Source organism: Balaenoptera acutorostrata, chromosome 15, assembly GCF_949987535.1.
Source record: "Balaenoptera acutorostrata chromosome 15, mBalAcu1.1, whole genome shotgun sequence".
Classification (NCBI taxonomy): Eukaryota; Metazoa; Chordata; class Mammalia; order Artiodactyla; family Balaenopteridae; genus Balaenoptera; species Balaenoptera acutorostrata.
Genome location: NC_080078.1, coordinates 29,359,717 through 29,377,799, shown reverse-complemented (window position 1 = coordinate 29,377,799; position 18,083 = coordinate 29,359,717). Strand labels below are relative to the sequence as shown.

The window sequence follows — 18,083 nt, the reverse complement described above, 5'->3', positions numbered from 1 at the left end:
CGGAGGGAACTAAGGCAGTATGATGCCACGCAAAAAAACCAAAAAACCAGAAGATGAGACCCTACCTGTGCCGCAAGCCAGCCGCATGACCCCGGTGCAGATTTTCCAGGGATGTAAAATGTGCTACGAATGGTCACCTTCGTAGGTGACCCAGAGCATTAAGTGTGTTAACCGCGGAGGCCCAACATGGTAGCTCATATTCACCTGCCATTTTGCTCTTTGGTTTCTACATCTCTTTGTTCTTTATTTCCTTCTTTTGTATTAAGTGGATCTTTTCTAAAACATTATTAATTCCTTTAATGATTTAAAACTTTTTTTTTTTTTTTTAGTTACTTCAGATTTATACTAACTTAATTCCAGTAAGATACGGAAACTGCTCCAGTACAGCTCCGTTTCCTCCTCCCTTTTTTATGCTATTATTACTCTTTTTTTAATCTACTACAAACTGAATAATATAGTGTTATATTATTGTTTTATATAATCTTATTGGAAGAAGCTAGAAGAGAAAAAATGTATTTCTAGTTTTTAAAAAAATATTAACCTTATTTACCGTTTCTAGTTCTCTTGATTTCTTTGTGTAGATTTGAGTTACATAGTATATTACTAACAAAAACAAATATGGTCCAAAGTCACCGGTACCCATTCACTGTAGGTTGCTAGAACAGAATCCACACTACTCTTCCGTAAGACACCTGTTGTTTGCACAGGCCTTTATAAGGTTCAAAGTACTTTTGCTGCCTGTGGGTTATCTCATGAGACCCACAATATCTTATGGCAATGCAGGGCGGCGTCTTACAGGCCAGGAAACCACCCTGGATCAATAAAAGGATGTTTCCTTTACTATTCTCTTTCTAGACATCTGGCTGCTGCTCTGGCCCTAGATGTTCTCCTGAAACGGTGATAAATTCATTTCAGATTACACCAGGCCATCTGGGTCAGGCGGCACTGCTCTTCAAGGCTACGTCAGCCCTAACTAGTCCACATCAACCAGTATCTGAGCTTTCATGGCCACTTTTTATACCATGGTCAAGGTGGTGGCATTTGAGTAGGGGGCAGGGGGAAGATTACATATATTTCTCCCAGGTATTAATCCTTTTCTTAGAATCGGAGAGAAATAATGCTTGTAAATTTTTTTCTTAATCAGAGCTCTTTTTTTTTTTCTTTCGTGTGCTAATAATCATTTTTCCCCTGCTCCAAATTTTGTAATTCTGTCTTTTTAACTGTCTCATTACTATTGTTTCTAAGCCAAATTTGGTTATTTTTAAAAGTGAGTTGCTATGGTAACTCAGTATCACTTGCTTCAAATATTTTATTCTACTTTGTCCTTTCAGCAGTTTCCTTTTTTTAGAGATATAAATTTTATTTATTTATTTATTATTTTTGGCTGCGTTGGGTCTTTGTTGCCATGTGTGGGCTTTCTCTAGTTGCGGCGAGCAGGGACTACCCTTCGTTGCGGTGCGTGGGTTTCTCATTGCGGTGGCTTCTCTTCTTGCGGAGCACGGGCTCTAGAGCGCAGGCTCAGTAGTTGTGGCACACGGGCTTAACTGATCCGCGGCATGCGGCATCTTCCCGGACCGGGGCTTGAACCCATGTCCTCTGTATTGGCAGGTGGATTCTTAACCACTGTGCCACCAGGGAAGTCACTCACCAGTTTCCTTAAATCTGAGTCTCTGGTTTGGTATTGTCAGTGTTTCTTACACAAGAAAACCCATATTTTACATTCTGTAGTTTCAACTAAATTTTTTAAAAGTTGAAGTACAGTTGATTTACAATATTGTGTTAGTCTCAGGTGTACAGCATAGTGGTTTTTTGCAGATTATGTTCCATTATAGGTTATTACAAGATATTGGGTAATTCCCTGTGCTATATACAAGGTATAGTAAATCCTTGTTGCTTATCTATTTTATGTAGTTTGTATCTGTTGATCCCATACTCCTAATTGTTCCTTCCCTCCCTCCCTCTCTCCCTTGATAACCGTAAGTTTTTCTGTGTCTGTCTGTTTCTGTTTTGTATATAGATTCATTTGTATTATTTTTTTAGGTTCCACATATAATGGATATTATATAGTATATTTCTCTTAGTTCTCTAAGCGTTAATATCCTGTGCCCCATCCATGTTGCTGCAAATGGCAATATTTCATTCTTTTTTATGGCTGAGTTAATATTCCATTGTACGTATATATACATATATATAGCATATATATGTATAAAACATCTAATGCTTGTTTTTTTTTTATTTTTGGTTGTGTTGGGTCTTTGTTGCTGCGTGTGGGCTTTCTCTAGTTGTGGCGAGTGGGGGCTACTCTTCGTTGCGGTGCACGGGCTGCTCATTGCAGTGGCTTCTCTTGTTGTGGAGCAGTGCTCTAGGCACACGGGCTTCAGTAGTTGTGGCACACAGGCTCATTAGTTGTGGCTCAATGCAGTTGAGCAGTTGCCTACAGCTTGAAAAGCAGGGGGAGTGGGTAGACTAGGGTGTGGGTTTGGTTTGGTTTTGTTTTAGGTAATGAAATACACTAAAATTCATTGTGGTGATTGTAGCACATTTGGAATCTACTAAAACCATGGATTTGTACTTTAAAATGGTAAAACTTTTGTTATAAAAATTGTATCTCAATTTGTTAAATGTTGAAAAAAATCCACCCTGGAGGAGATATGGAGATAAACATGTCCAAGTAGACATGCCAGTTATTAGTTTTGTCTGCTGTTAATATTCGGGCTTTGCTCTTTCATACTTTTTTTTCCTTGCCCTTTTCTCCCCCTCACACCTCGTTCTCCTCTTCGCTTCTAGGGTGGAGGTGTGACTTCACTATGGAATAATTCGCATTGACTTCCTGATGCTGAGACCAAGGCTGTGGCCAGGGGGGTTCTTAGCCGAAATGAGGCAAAAAACTGGATGATTTAGGCAGAAATAGAATTTACTGAAAGGATAGTTCAGAGCACAGAGAACTGCAAGAAAGCCCAGGCACAGAGAATTTGAGGTGGGGATGTGGGTGTGGAAAACAAACAATTTTCGTCTTGACCGGTCAAACTTCTAAGTTTCTAGCCTAGATTCCAAAGGTTCAGACAACCAACTTGTTAAACTGCAAGCTAAAACAGAGCACCAGAGACAGCTTTTTAACATCTGTTCTCCCTGGAAAGAGAGGATAAAAGGATGGAGAAGAAAAACATCATGAAGGCCATCAGACTAAGGAGACCTAGCAGAATGATAACACTGCCAGTCTGCTCTACAGAAACAGATTACTTATTTGGCAAATAAGATGCACTCCTAATGCACCTGCCAAATAAAACTGGTCCCAACTGCCTTCCATTCATGGGAGGGAAACCAGTCTCCTGCGGTCTTCAAGGAGTCCCCCGGGCTTGCCTTTCACTCTGCAGCCTCTGGTTCTGCTGAAGGCACCGCTTCTCTCTCGTCTCTCTACTTGCAGCCATGCTCCCCCCACCCAGGCGGGACTCGCACTGAACAAAGACCCTTTTCTGTTTGCCACAAACCCCACTGACTCAAGGTTTTCATGAAGAAGTGACTTTCGAGCCCATCAGCCATTCCTTCTGACTCCCACCCCCAACAGGGACTCTGCACTGGCAGTGTCCTTGTGAGGTGGCGGCCCTCAAACCCTGACAATGACTCTTCTCCCTAGCTCGCCAGGTCAGGAGCAGATCTGGGTCTCAGGACAGCTCAGCCCCTTCCTTGTCTCTGCAAGCCCATCCTGACCACAACTTCAGTGGTCTTTCAACAACCGAAACGGCCCTATGGGAGGCGCTGTGCTAGACAGTTGTGTCTGTGGAATCCCACAGCCCACGTCTTAGCTGACCGTGTGTCCCCTTGCTGGGCATTCATCTGAATGAGACACAGAAGAGCCCCCAGAGGGGTTAGCATGTCAGTCAATAAGAGAAGCCTCTTAGCAACCTGAATCGGAGGAGAGTGGGACAGAGTGAAAGTTGCTGCCATGTCTCTCTAATTTGCCTTCTGTCATTAATTGCTTAAATGAAAAGTGTTTTAAAAAAAAATCTAGGGAATTCCCTGGCAGTCCAGTGGGTAGGAGTCCACGCTTTCACTGCTGAGGGCCCAGGTTCGATCCCTGGTTGTCGGGGAACTGGGATCCCGCAAGCCGAGCGGTGCGGCCAAGAAAAAAAAAAAAAAAAAGTCTAACCTTGTGATTTTATTACCCAGTTTTTTTGTTTTTTTTAATTAATTTATTTACTTATTTATTTTTGGCTGTGTTGGGTCTTTGTTTCTGCGCGAGAGCTTTCTCTAGTTGCGGCAAGCGGGGGCCACTCTTCATCGCGGTGCGCGGGCCTCTCACTATCGTGGCCTCTTGTTGCGGAGCACAGGCTCCAGACGCGCAGGCTCAGTACTTGTTGCTCACGGGCCTAGTTGCTCCGCGGCATGTGGGATCTTCCCAGACCAGGGCTCGAACCCGTGTCCCCTGCATTAGCAGGCAGATTCTCAAACCACTGCGCCACCAGGGAAGCCCTAGTACCCAGTTTTAACAATTCTTTAAGGAACTGGCAAGGACCACACCAAAAAAATGAAAGACATCTGTATATAAAATCTTTATTACGGGCAGTATTGGTCCATACACTACACAATACCAACAGTACAAGTTTAATCTTTCAAAATCATCATTTAAACAGCAAAAGACCAAGAAATAAAATTTGAGTCAACTGATTATTTTTCAAAATATTCTCAATGCACATTATCCTCAGTTCCCTTATTATAGTGAAACATACAAATACAGAAAAATACCCCATTTAACATATACTAGTGTTAAATGGTTATTTGGCTTAAAATCTGAGTTAAGAAAATCCTTTTTAGCAACCTACATACAGATAAGTAGCAAACTTTATTATATTAGACAAATTCATTCCTCTTAAAACATGTGAAGAATTTTCATCCATCATGTGTTCTGATCCTAGTACAGTGTTTCTCTCTCACCATCATGATTCTTATCTGAAGGACCAACTCAAGAAGTCGTCCTCAACATAACCTTATCCTCTTCCCCAACACAATTCGTCCAAAAGTCTGTTCAACAGATGGCAACCAGTAGCGGTCGCTTTGCCATTTGATGCCGTGAGAGCCTGGCCAAGCCTGTCAAACAGCCCGTTTTCCTACCTACTGTGGGTTGCTGCTCAGGAGGGACGAGAGACGCCAATACAAGCAGAAAATCTGCAGCTCCTCTGCTACGTGCCTTACAACACTTTCAATTTTTCTGGTCAATGCTCTGATTAGGTAACATACATAAAAGCCAGCATATTAGTTTAAATCTTTAAACAAAAAACTATATTTTCCAAAGTCATTATCATTGGGGGCAATTAAGTGATCTTTTCGTGCTTTGTTGAGCTTCATCTTTAGGGCATCTCTTCTCTCTTCCCATTCATGAAGTTCAGCATTGCCATGTGCAAATTTACAGCTGCTTCCTTCCGTGCAGGTACCATTCATATACCTGTTAGGACAAGTCAGCTTGGTAAGCGTCCACCAGCTTGGTAAGCTTCCACCAGTTGTTTATAAAAATCTTTAAAATGTGCTCTTCACTACCTTTATGGTTTGCATTAAACTTTTAGCTCGAAATGTTAATCCTAGAAAAATGAATATTTTATTGCCTTGACATCTACAATAATTAGTACTTTAAACTATTTAAATGCACTATTTAATGAAAAACACAGATTGTTGGGGGAAAAAAGACTACGCTCCTTCTTGATGCAGTGGAAAGAAATCAGAAGGGGCAGGAAGTAAAAAATATCTTCAATAATTCTATGTATCACATGGATCTAAGTTTGGAAGTCAAATAGAAACAGCAACAACAAAATGAGGAGCAATTCAAAATTATCTAGCTTTTCACTGAAAAATTTTCTAAGTAAACTTAAAATACTAATATTTTCCTTTGACCTGAGAAAGTTCCAGATTTATACTTGGAATATAATTCAAAGGCAGTTTCAAAACTGATGAACATCTACTACGAGAAAGATTATTGTGAAGGGTCAGAGAATCTCCACTGCCAGTTCAGAGATCATTTGGGCAAGCTTGAATGAACTTATTTCCCTATTTGGTTATCTTTAAGACTTTCACGCCAGTACCGGCAGACTAGTGAATCTTTTCATGTAACGCAGAAGAGTGAAGAAATGTTCAAGGAGCAACTAAACTTTGAGCTCAAATCCAAGCATCCAGGATTAGAAGATTTTATCACCCAGATACTCTGTCTACTCACAAGGTCAGCAGTTTTCATGTGGGAAACTGAAGAGACCCACGTACCTATCGCAAATACTAAAATATCCTGTTGGAAAGCGGTGCTGCCAGCAGTACTGGTCATCTTCAGTGTGGAAAACCTTCTCCTTGTGCTTCTCCGAGGAGATGTGGCCCTGCCACTGCTTCTCACTGTTGCAGTTCTTCCCACACATCCAGCAGTGGAAGTCCACCTAGAGTGCACGGAAGACACGCATCCCGTCAGTGGCTGCTGTCTGTGTGGCCCGACGGGTCACCTGTGTTCAGGCACCAGAACAACTAGAAACGACTCCACCCAAGACCCAGACTCTACTCTTGGGGAGCCCGTCCAGTGGGGGATGCTGGGTGAGAACGTAAAACTCAAAGTCAAGAGCAGGACCAAGGAGAGGGCGGCCAGCACACAGGAAGCAGAGAGCAGGGGCGACGGACCGGGCCAGGGGTCCAGGCAGGCTCTGGCAAGGAGCTGGTGTGCAAACAAGGGAGTCTGTCGGCAGGACAAGGGGCCAGGTTCAAACAAGGATTCCGGGGAAGATTCATACCACAAGGGAAAGCAGAGAGGATGTGAAAACCTGGGACTCGCCCACTGCAGAAGGACGAGCAACTCCATCCTTGCACATGAACTGAGCCCCTACTATGGGCCAGGACTTGTGCCAGGGGCCAGGGAAGTACACGTGCTGGGAAGACACCTCCCTGGGGGCACAGACCCACACATTAGGAACCCTGTGCTCCCACATATGCAAGCGTGCAGTGTTTCAGTAGTGTTGACTATTTCCCAAATGCCCTGCAACACTGGGTAAGAACAGGTTTGCAGAGACAGGTCAACCTCATGACCCAGCAAGTTGGGGTGACCCTGGCTCTGGAAACCCTGGTAGTACTTAAGAAAAGGTGGTGAGGAGATCAGTGCTGAGCCTTGGCAGAGAAAGCAGGGTTCACAGGGCGTATCGTGCACAAAGACGTGTCCATGACCCACATCTGAATGACTCAATACGGAGAAGGGACAAAAAACAAAACAAGAAACAAGGAGCAGAGTAATGCATACGCCTGTCAGTTTGAAAAAAACATGCCAGGCAGAGCAATAGGTTAGGAATAAATAGTCCAAGATATGTAAACATGGCCTGGAAAAATATACACTGGATCTGGTCCCTCTGGGAAAGGGGGACAACTGGGGTTCCCACTTTATCTGTGACATTTTATTTACTTTACAGAAGCAAACACAACAAACTGTTAACATCGGTTCACCTGGGATGGTGGGCTCAAGACAGTCATTATACCACCCCCTTCACTTCTTTGAAAAATTTAAAAGACAGCCAAAACAGTAAAAGACCACAGGTGACTTAACGTCTCTGTAGAACCCAGAGGCAGAGGCCAGACTACAGGACGGTGATGAGAGAACAAGAGGACTTGGGGGACGGGGACCCCACATTTCCTGAGCACTTTCCGTGGGCCGGCACTGGGATAAACCCGCAGGCTCAGCACACTTCATGGCTCCATCACAAGCAAACCCCTCAGAGACGGTCAGTAACCTGCCCCGCGTCACAGGCTAGTAAGGAGACAGAAGCAGGACTCGGACTCACAACTTCCTGGCTCCACGGTTGGAAAAAAGATCCAGGAAAGGCATTTTTAGGATGAAGAGACTTAAACTAACAGTGGAGAGCCAGCGTGGAGAGAAGATGAAGGTAAGGGGGAGGGCAGACCGGGGGCGAGGGAGCCAGGTTTTGGAGAAGGTGGGAAAGAAAAGAAAGGCCTGGAAGCAAAGGTGAGGGGAACCAACCTGGGGTACTTACAGTAACTTCCGCGTAATCTGTCGGCATGTGAATTTGTTTTCCATTTTCTTTGTTTGACTGACTGGCTACATCATCGCTTTTTTCATTTTTTTGGCTCTTTAGCCAGAGTTCATAAAACTGCTCCATATCTTGTACTAAAGAAAAATGAACTCCTTTCAGTGGCAAATATTTAAATACGCCATTTAAATACACACAAGAACTCGCACTCTTTTGGTATCAGTCGGTGCAATTTTCAAAAGAAACTTGAGAGCGCTGAATGGAAACTGATCGTATTGAGACACGGAGAGACAGTCCATTTCCAGACTCTCAGGGGTGAGAACCAAATTCAGGACTGTAAGACCACAAACGTTAGTTTTCTTTTTTTTTTTTTAATAGTTAGCTTTCAAGATTAACTCCTCCCTGCATTTGCAAGACACTATGGGGGTGTTTAAAATTCAGAAACCATTTCAAGGGCATTGCTGAAAAGGAAAGCCTCGGCACGGCTTCACGATGCCCCACGTTAAACACTTGCTACCGCTGCTGTAACCACACAGGCTGCTTACACGGCTCCTCACTGTCTACTGAGAAACCTACTATAAGGACCGAGATTCTGACCCTGGTAGGAGCCCGTCAGTTGAGCCACAGTCCCAGAAGACCGACATGCTGGGGTGCAACTTACAACAACACAGCCATGACCAGGTGCTGGGCAGTGGCTGCAAGCTACTGGAACAAGTGTATCCGGCATTACTATCAAGCGATAAAACCAAGGTTTCTCAACCTCAGCACCGCCAACGTTCTGAGCCAGAAAACTCTTCGCTGTCGGTGGCAATCTTGTGCGTGTAGGATGTTTAACAACACCCCTGGCCTCTACCCACTAGCTGCCAGTAGCACAGCCCTACAAGTCATGACAATGTCCAGATGTTGCCAAGTGTCCCCAAGGGGAGAGAGGTGTGTGTGTGGCAAAATTCATCCCCAGTTGAGAGCCACTGAGTTTAAAAAAAAATCTGGTAATGAGGATCTGGTCAAAACTCGGCTTTACTGCCTGCCCAAGTGTTTCTATGATTAGAGGTAAACTAGGAAATTCTTCTTCCTTCAGACCAGTGGTAGCAGGAATCACTGCAAGAGCCCTGATTTGCAAGGACACCTTCAGTAAGGCCCAACTCTATGTCCCCACTCCAAGTAAGAAGGAGTCCTGTCCACACAAGTCACTGAATTTTTACATGGTTGAAATACGACAGGTGACATGCTTAAATCAGATGGCTTCTTGTAATCCAGAGATCACAGATCTTAAGCAGTCGGTAAATTTCCATCAGTTTACTTAAGACTGAAGAACAATAATCCTGGTAGCAAAACCTTTTCTGGTTGGAAGTGAAAGGTTGTCTGAGGTTCCTCTCAAAGGCTCTCACAATAAACCTGACGTTTGACCAAGACAAACATTCTCTCCTCGGGCCTTTGAATGTGGGCCTGTTCTACCAGTAAGGGGTCCTTGAAGAGACCTCCAATTATAACCTGATTAATTCAGGGGTGACTATTCACAAAAGGAGCTCACAGAAGCACTGAACTTCCCCAGACCATGAATCATGCCTATGACATCAGAGGATGCTGACCTATGTATTTGTATCCGAATCTGACCTAAGCAAACATGATCGGAGGTCAGACTCTGCTTCACTGATAAAATGGTATAATGGTTTAGAACGCAGACTGCTTTCTGTGTGCACAGTGAGTTGGCATATTTACAGAGAGGAAAGAGACTTTCAGGCAAGCTAGATTTCACGGGTGTCAAGGCCACGGTTAATCATCAACTTACTCCCGTTCTCTTTCATGTAGGTCCACACTTCCCGTTCCTCAGGACTGTGAGCAAAGGAACAGTTTCCAACATACTGACATTTTTTCCCAGAAGCAATATGATTGCACAGCTGTGTTAGAAAAATATGAACATGCTTTAAGACAGAGTACACTTAGTAAAACTGCCTAATTTTTACATTTAAGCAAAATAAAAATTATTATCCATGCTAATGCCGAGAACATAATTTTAAAAGGAGATTAATTTGCTTCTATTCAAATTGACTATAAGCCCCAAATACATGAGATGATATTAAGCTGTCTCAAAACTTTTCAAAAGAAAATTTCCAAAAGAAAGTAAGTATGAAACTGGAATATGGAACATTTTCTTACAAGGAAATGTCAACAAACTCATTGATTTAGAGTATCTGCTTTTAACACAGCAGAACATTTTATCTCTGCAATGCAAGTCTCTGGCCCCCTCAGTCTGAAGGATCCTACTCTCCCCTACCTGACACCTAGGATGCCTCCTTGTCAGCACTTGGGAAGCGATAAAGAAACTGCAGACTCCTCCAAAGGTACTAAACAGTGTCAGAAAAAATCTCGGACATTTACTTATCACCAATACTGGCAGCTAATCTTGGCCATTATTCACTAGCTATGCGTTGTTCAAAGACAATTATTCCACTAACCAGGCCATCCAGTTATACAGCGTTCAAATAATACCTCTTCTGGTTATTTGCATTTTTACTTTACAGAGTAAATACAGTGATACTGGTAGGAAAATAAAGTGAGAGCCATCAGCAGAACACAGACTCCCCTAAGACCCATGACTATTAAGAACTAGGAAAACCGCCGGCACCAAGAGCTCATTCTTAGATATCATCAATGTACTTGTCTTTATAGAGCATAAATCCTAGTACAATTAATTGTTAGCTTATTTTAGTTTATCCGTGTTTCAACAGGAGTTGGCCCTATATATTAGTTTACGTAATAGTAGATGCTTAGCATTGACTTTCACTAAAAATCAAGAAGCAGTCAACACTTAACACTGCTCCTTTCCTCCCTTGGACCAACGTCAGGGACCCCCACCCCTGCAACCCTTACAATTTTCTGCATGAAGTCAACAGTCAACAAAACATTCTTGTGATGGACTGTATTATATTCTTTTCCCAGTCAATCCCCAATAAGTACTTAGGTATTACTAGGTAGACATTTACCATCGTCTTTCAAAACTCAACGATAAGGAGCAGGGAGAAGAGAAAATAAAGGAGAAGGCCGCTCTGTGCTGGGTTTTTACACAACACCATCTCCTGTATCTTCCCTAGGATGCAATTATTCTCATTTACAGATGAGCAAACTGAGGCTGAGTAACTTGCCCTTCGGGCAGACTCTGAAGCACACGCTCTCTCCACCTCACCACACTGTCTACACACATACACACACAGAGTACTATTTCTTTTAGAAAAAGGATCCCTTAGCAATACCTAGTATGGTAGGAAAAAAGAGGAAATAAGCTCCTGTAACATTGCAAAGTAGAACACCACGTCCAAGATGAGAGAATAATCAGTGGTCCTAGGCAGCTGCCTCATGAGCTAGAATTGTTCCCAGTCGTCTTAGTTTTAGCAAAGTTTTGAGGAATATGCCCATAATCTCCACTATCTTTTGAAGCACAAGATATCAATGGTTCCAATAAACCTTACTCCCCTCCTACATAACCCACGGATTAAATCACCCAAATCTGAGGCTGAAACCACTGTGGATAAACAAACACACCACCTCCTTCAAAGACTGTCCTTATAACTTGTATAAGTTTTACAAAAAGCAAGGTACCCTGGGTGATGGGAAATTAACCCTCCTCTTCCTCAACTCTCTGGCAGTTGGGAGAGGGAGCCTCGTTACATGGGGACTCTGCAATCCACCTGCACTGCTTCTCTGGGCAAAAGGCTCTCTCCATACTTCCTCCGCTGCGGCAGAAAATTTCCACCCTGTCAGCTCCAAGTGTCCCTCGCACAGTGAAATCCCTCCAGACCCTCTCTCTTGTGAAGAGGCAAGTTGGGCCAGCTCCAGGGCTTTGCCCAGACAATCGTCTTTAAGACCACGTAAGGTACCAGGGGGACCAAGCTGAAACGTGCTACCTAGTGAGTGAAATGCTACCCACACATTAAGTTGGCCTGGTGTTTTCATTCTAAGGGCTTTTGAGGAACATATTGCTCTAACATGGGGCATTTTCCCTTTGGGTTACTTCAAGAAAATCCTATGTTGGGCATCCTTTAGCGAGCATCCAACGCTTCAGTGAAAGAAACAGGCATGATAAAAACAACCCATCAACAGCATCCATAATAATACGGAAGGCCCTGGGTTTGACAGCAAAGCTGAGGAATCAAATTTAAATGAAATTCTCTCCCATTTGCTCCCAAAGTAATTCATCTGGAAAATAAGCTGAGCCATGACCATCACTCTTCTCTAGTCCACTGTCTACTTACTTTTCCTCAGTAACTCATACGATTCCAATCAATCTAAAGACTGTCCCAGAACCACACATTCAAAAGGGGAAGGAAAACGAAAGGACCACTTTGATTTCATTAACATGATGAGCATTATTTAAAGGGGACCAGTTTCCATCTGAATTACTACTACTTTCTAATGATTTGAAATGCCTAATAAAAAAAAAAGTGGCTTAAAAATTACGTATGTACATCAAACTGTAAAGGCATTTGTTTCTTTGTGGGGAGAGGACGGATGTTCATCCACTTCTTACGTTCAATAGACATCACTCTCATCGCACGACGATCTTTGGTCCACCTAAGAAAAATGGAGTTCAGAAAAAACAAAAACACACTGGCAAAGGCATAATATAAAGGGGCAGGTACAAAGTTTGTACCTAAAGGACCAGAGATTTTTTTTTTCCTCAACCCTTCTAAAAGAAATGCCTTATGATTCTGTCATTTCATTTCCTGTCGATAATTATAAACAAACATTCCCTACGAATCCTAAACACGGAAATGATGAAATACAGGAAAAACACTTGAATTGTGTTGAATTCTTAGCTACTAAATTCTAAAAATCTCTTCCCTTTTGCTTTGCAATCATTCCTAAATTGTCTACTTTCCTTTGCTCTCTTCAAAGTCTTAATCTTTTTTTCTTATGTGCATGATTTTACACCCATGAAACAGATCATTATGAGCAGGCACTATTTCCACACACACACTACTTACGAATGCCTTGCTTTTGCACTACAATATTTTCTGTTTTTGTCTGGTTCAATGACTTGACCATTTCTCAGACACTGAGCACACACAAATTTTATCTTCATATTAAGGGATCCAGGCATTATTTGATTGCCAAGTACCTTAAATAATTAAAAGATTAGTTTTAATTTAACAGAAAACCAGTTTTCTGAGAACACAATCACCATGCATTTTTTTTCACAATAGCATACAACTTCCGTTTTTGTCTGGTTTGATGATTTGACCACTATATATATATGATCTGATAACTAAAATCTCCAGTTCTCCACCCAAATGCAAGAGAATATGATAAAAGCATATTACAGATGCCAAACCTCAATTTATGAAAGTCAGCTTTGGAGTTAATGACTAGGATTTTTGGCAGGGAGGGGAAGGAGGGTAGTTGGGTAAAGCAGTTTGGCTGGGCAGTAAGCAAAACTACAAACACAATCCACCTCCCTTATTCCAAGGATCCCCATAGCGCGAGACCCCAACTGTTTTGCCAATTAAGCTGAATAAGAAAACTGTATCCTACAGTCTTTTTTTGGCCATGCCACCCGGCTTGCAGGATCTTAGTTCCCCAACCAGGGATCGAAACCGTGCCCCCTGCAGTGGAAGCATGGAGTCCTAACCACTGGACCTCCAGGGAATTCCCTATCCTACATTCTTGGTGGGTGTTATGGGCTGCCTAACTTTTTTTCTTTTATATGATCAACTAAAATTCAGAATTTTTTTCACATTAAGAATTACTCAACTGGGGCTTCCCTGATGGCACAGTGGTTAAGAATCCCACTGCCAATGCAGGGGACATAGGTTCGGGCCCTGGTCTGGGAAGAACCCACATGCCACAGAGCGACTAAGCCCGTGCGCCACAACTACTGAGCCTGCGCTCCAGAGCCCGCAAGTCACAACTACTCAGCCCACATGCCACAACTACTGAGCCCGCGCGCCCAGAGCCCATGCTCCACAACAAGAGAAGCCACCGCGATGAGAAGCCCGTGTACCGCAACGAAGAGTAGCCCCCGCTCGCCGCAACTTGAGAAAGCCCACGCGCAGCAACGAAGACCCAATGCAGCCAAAAATAAATAAATAAATAAATAAATAAATAAATAAATTTTTAAAAAATTAACTCAATAAACATTAAGAAAGTAACTGGACTGTATGTAAGTTTTAACTGCATCTGCCGACAACTAACATCAATTAGGCCGTTCCAGAAAGGATCCCAAATGCAGAAAGTACACAGGAAAAAATACCTGAGCTCCAGGTACGTTTGCTTCCAAATTTTGCCAATATCGTTTAGATTCCTGGGCAATAGCGTCATGTGAGATACCTGGGAAACGCAGACGCCTTTTTTTAGGTCCTCGACACAACAACAGGCCACCAATCTAGGCAAAGTCAGACTCAATTCTTTAATTAACCCCACTTGGCATAATCTGTTGCCAAGAATGAACATCCCATTATTCTTTCAAAATGGAATATTTACAAATATAGCTCTTGGTGTCTTCCGAGGAATCTTTCTTCCTCACAAGTCCATACTTCATACATGAACTTGTATCAGCAATTACTTATACGAGACCACACTCAAAATAGGCCACTCTAAAGATGAAGTGACTACACGGTTTAAAGCTCAGGAAAAAATCAACAGTGTTGCCACACCAGGTTGATGGAGAAGGGTCTCCAATACCGCTTCATAAACCCTGACGTTCTTGAAGAGACATTTCTCAATCACACACAAACCTACCTGTTTCATTTTGCAATATCCAGACTTTCAATTCTACAAGACTATGTGCATAAAAGCATTCGTCTTCCCTTAAACAGCCATATCGAACCTCATGTCGGCATAAATCAAGCTGACATTGACCATGAAAAGAACGTATTTTGGAGTATTTTACTGTTGTCTCTCGCAAAATGTGGACAAGGCACCTAAGAGGAAAAGGGAGTGACATTTTACTATTGTTCTGCCATAGCTTTAAAAAAAATGTACATACACATATAAAATGTAAAGTTCTAGACTGAAAATACATTTTAAATCTTTATCAGAAAAAATATATCACTGTATGCAATTGTTTTGCTCGGGAGGGGAGGGGATAATTATATGTTAAGCTATAAAATACCTAAATCCATGTCATGAGAAGCTATAAATCAGTATTGCTTTTCTGTATTAAATTTCAATTAAATAATTCATTTTAAAATTCTCAGCAAAACCTATTAGCCATTTAAAAATAGTCACCATCTTTCAAAACAACAACAAAAGGAGAGGGGGAATGCCTGAGCAGATACTACTCTGGTTTAATTTGGATCTAAAAAAAGACTCTTGTGTTGTCACTATAAAAATTAGAAACTACCAACATACTTATTGTCTTCAAACTCATGCTTTGTAACCGGATGAGAACAAGAAGTAGAATTATCTTTGTTTCTTTTACTTATCATTCTAGGCTTATGATCAAAACATTTCTGAAACAGAGAAGAAGAATTAACATGAAAACATAATATAAGATAGAACTTCCGTGCCATGCTTATGATGTACATACCTATACATTACATGCTTACACCAAATAACACTCAGTAAGTACGAAGTCTTAACAGTATTCTTTTGGATAATAGCAGTGGCTACCGTTGCTGAGCAGATGCTTTATCATATGGCAGGACCAGAGCTAAGTACTTGATACTTCTGGGCTTGCGGGTCGGAAGCTACCACCAATTTCACAGCAGAAAGTAAGGTTTGGAGAAAGTACCTCACAAAGGAATATAAATTCTCCAAGATGCTCTTGGAGCAGTCTGAACACGGTAAGGTTGATCTTTCCGTTGCCACCAAAGAAAGCCTCCCTGCTGAATGCTCCCTTTCGCTCTAGCGTCCAGACATCTATCTCTTCCTGGCAATAAGCGAATGTGCAGTGGCCCAAATATCTACATTCCTCCTCGGCAGCAACATCTAGAAAGACAGGGAATTAAAACACATTTAAAACGCGGACTGTTGTTTTTTCAAAGCCAATAAATATTAAACACGCTTAGGGAGACTTCCCTGGTGGCACAGTGATTAAGAATCCGCCTGCCAATGCAGGGGACAGAGGTTCGATCCCTGGTCTGGGAAGATCCCACATGCTGCGGAGCAACTAAGCCCGTGTGCCACAACTACTGAGCCTGCGCTCTAGAACCCACGAGCCACAACTACTGAAGCCCACGTGCCACAACTACTGAAGCCCGCGCACCTAGAGCCCGTGTTCCGCAACAAGAGAAGCCATCGCAATGAGAAGCCTGCGCACCACAACAAAGAGTAACCCCCACTCGCCGCAACTAGAGAAAGCCCGCGTGCAGCAACGAAGACCCAACGCAGCCAAAAATAAATAAATAAATAAATAAATTTATAACAACAACAAAATATCAGAAAAGTATTAAAAAAAAAAAAAACACGCTTAGGGCATCACTTGAATTTTTATAACAATTCATGGATAGCTTCAAACCATGATACACGTATTACAATGCAGGGATGGTATTAACTCTTAAAAAAGAAACCAAAAAACCAGCACCACAATTCTAAATTATTTTTATTTCAGACAGGGAAAAAAAGCATTGATACCCGGATGTACTCCACCTAAGTTTAAAAAGTCATTTAGGTACATTCAAAGCTCGTTCAGGTGAAGTGGTCTGACAAAAATGAAAATACTAAGTTCTCTCAAAAACAACTTAAAAGAGCAACATTTTCAAAGCCTTAGTTCAGTGTTCTGATTCTGTTTAGACCATGTCAGAGAACCCAAAGTTTGAGACAGTTTTCTGTTTAAAACCTGGGGAAATCCCCATTTCCATAAATAACTATAAAATACCCACAAGACAGCAAGTTAAAAACAAAGGTAAAAATAATATAAAAAATACTAATGTCTCAATCCAAGGAACTTTCTGTTAACTCTATCTAAACATTTTTAGTTACAGTAATACTGGAACCATTATAACAAATGTAGCAAATCATTTCTCGCTTAGGCGATGTACACCAATTAAGTAATTATAGCATATACCTTTACATATATAATAAGGTCCTTCGTAATTTGTTTTTGTTGGTCTTGGACGTATTTTTTTCCATGATTTATCTTCAACATTCTTTATCCTACCAATTAAAATATCTTTCTTACATTTATGATCTATATTAGCATGGTAAGTGAAATCCATTAACTTAGGGCCTGAAAAAGATGTAAAAAGGATTGCTCATATGCACAAAAAGTATCATTTCATTTTACAGGCACATTTATAAGCAGATGTGAGCAGATGGATTATGATTATTAAATTCCCATTAAAAAATCCCATCTTCATAACCCCCAAATGTAAACAAGCTATGGAAGTAACTTTTGCCTTTCGTGCTGTTTGTCAGACAAAACAAAGATCAGGACAAAACACCAGTCTTCCCAAAACATAACCCTTATTTAACTATTAGAATAGGAGTTTTGATGGCTTCTAAAGGTAAAGAACGCATTTAAATAAGCAACTAAGAAAGAAAATTAACTTGGGTCGAGTTTAGAATAAATTGTGTTCATATCACTTGACTCAGGGATAAAGATATGAAATAACCCAACAGAAAGTACTTTAATTTTCACAAACATTATAGTCAGGTAAATATTCTATTCCATATGATTCTATACATAAAATTTTATCAAAGGAGAGCAGCGGCTTATCCTATTAGACTCCAAAGGCCCCTAATCAATAACTGCTGCTTCTTTAGAAAGAATTCAGAGATTGAAGAATCACAATAGCTGGTGTTTCCTAAGAACTCTCAGGTTATTGACTGCTTTAATCCTGTCTGCTCCTTTGTTTGGTCCTGACCTGATTTTACGAAACAGATCTGGCAAGCTTGTCTCAGTTCATGGGTTCCTTCAAGGGGATGTCTTGGGGTCACTGAAGAAGGTGGTTTAGTTACTGCACTTCCAAAAAAGTTTCCGAAGTCATTCCTAGGGTGACTTGACATTCCCAGGAAACTCTCAGAAGCAAACAAACTGCCTGGTCCATTCATCTGCAAGAAGAATTAAGAAAACAAAAAACAAAAAACAAAAAAACAAAAAACAGCCAACAAATATTGCACTATCACTAAAGAAGGAAACAGATGCAT

General features: G+C 41.6%; 1 protein-coding gene across 2 annotated transcripts in view; it reads right to left on the bottom strand.

Moving 5' to 3' along the window:
• Positions 1-4,537: 4,537 nt before the first annotated feature.
• Positions 4,538-18,083, bottom strand: part of ZC3H7A (zinc finger CCCH-type containing 7A) — a 35,372-nt gene continuing 21,826 nt past the window's right edge. For both annotated transcript variants that reach the window (XM_057528946.1, XM_057528945.1), the window contains 12 exons: positions 17,801-17,987; positions 17,002-17,163; positions 15,727-15,923; positions 15,345-15,445; positions 14,733-14,914; positions 14,245-14,321; positions 12,980-13,113; positions 12,461-12,566; positions 9,787-9,895; positions 8,001-8,134; positions 6,247-6,410; positions 4,538-5,440 (listed from right to left, as the gene is read on the bottom strand). In XM_057528946.1, coding sequence (XP_057384929.1) covers positions 5,251-5,440; positions 6,247-6,410; positions 8,001-8,134; positions 9,787-9,895; positions 12,461-12,566; positions 12,980-13,113; positions 14,245-14,321; positions 14,733-14,914; positions 15,345-15,445; positions 15,727-15,923; positions 17,002-17,163; positions 17,801-17,987 — 1,743 coding nt within the window. In that variant the 3' untranslated portion in view covers positions 4,538-5,250. The remainder of the gene's footprint in view (positions 5,441-6,246; positions 6,411-8,000; positions 8,135-9,786; positions 9,896-12,460; positions 12,567-12,979; positions 13,114-14,244; positions 14,322-14,732; positions 14,915-15,344; positions 15,446-15,726; positions 15,924-17,001; positions 17,164-17,800; positions 17,988-18,083) is intronic.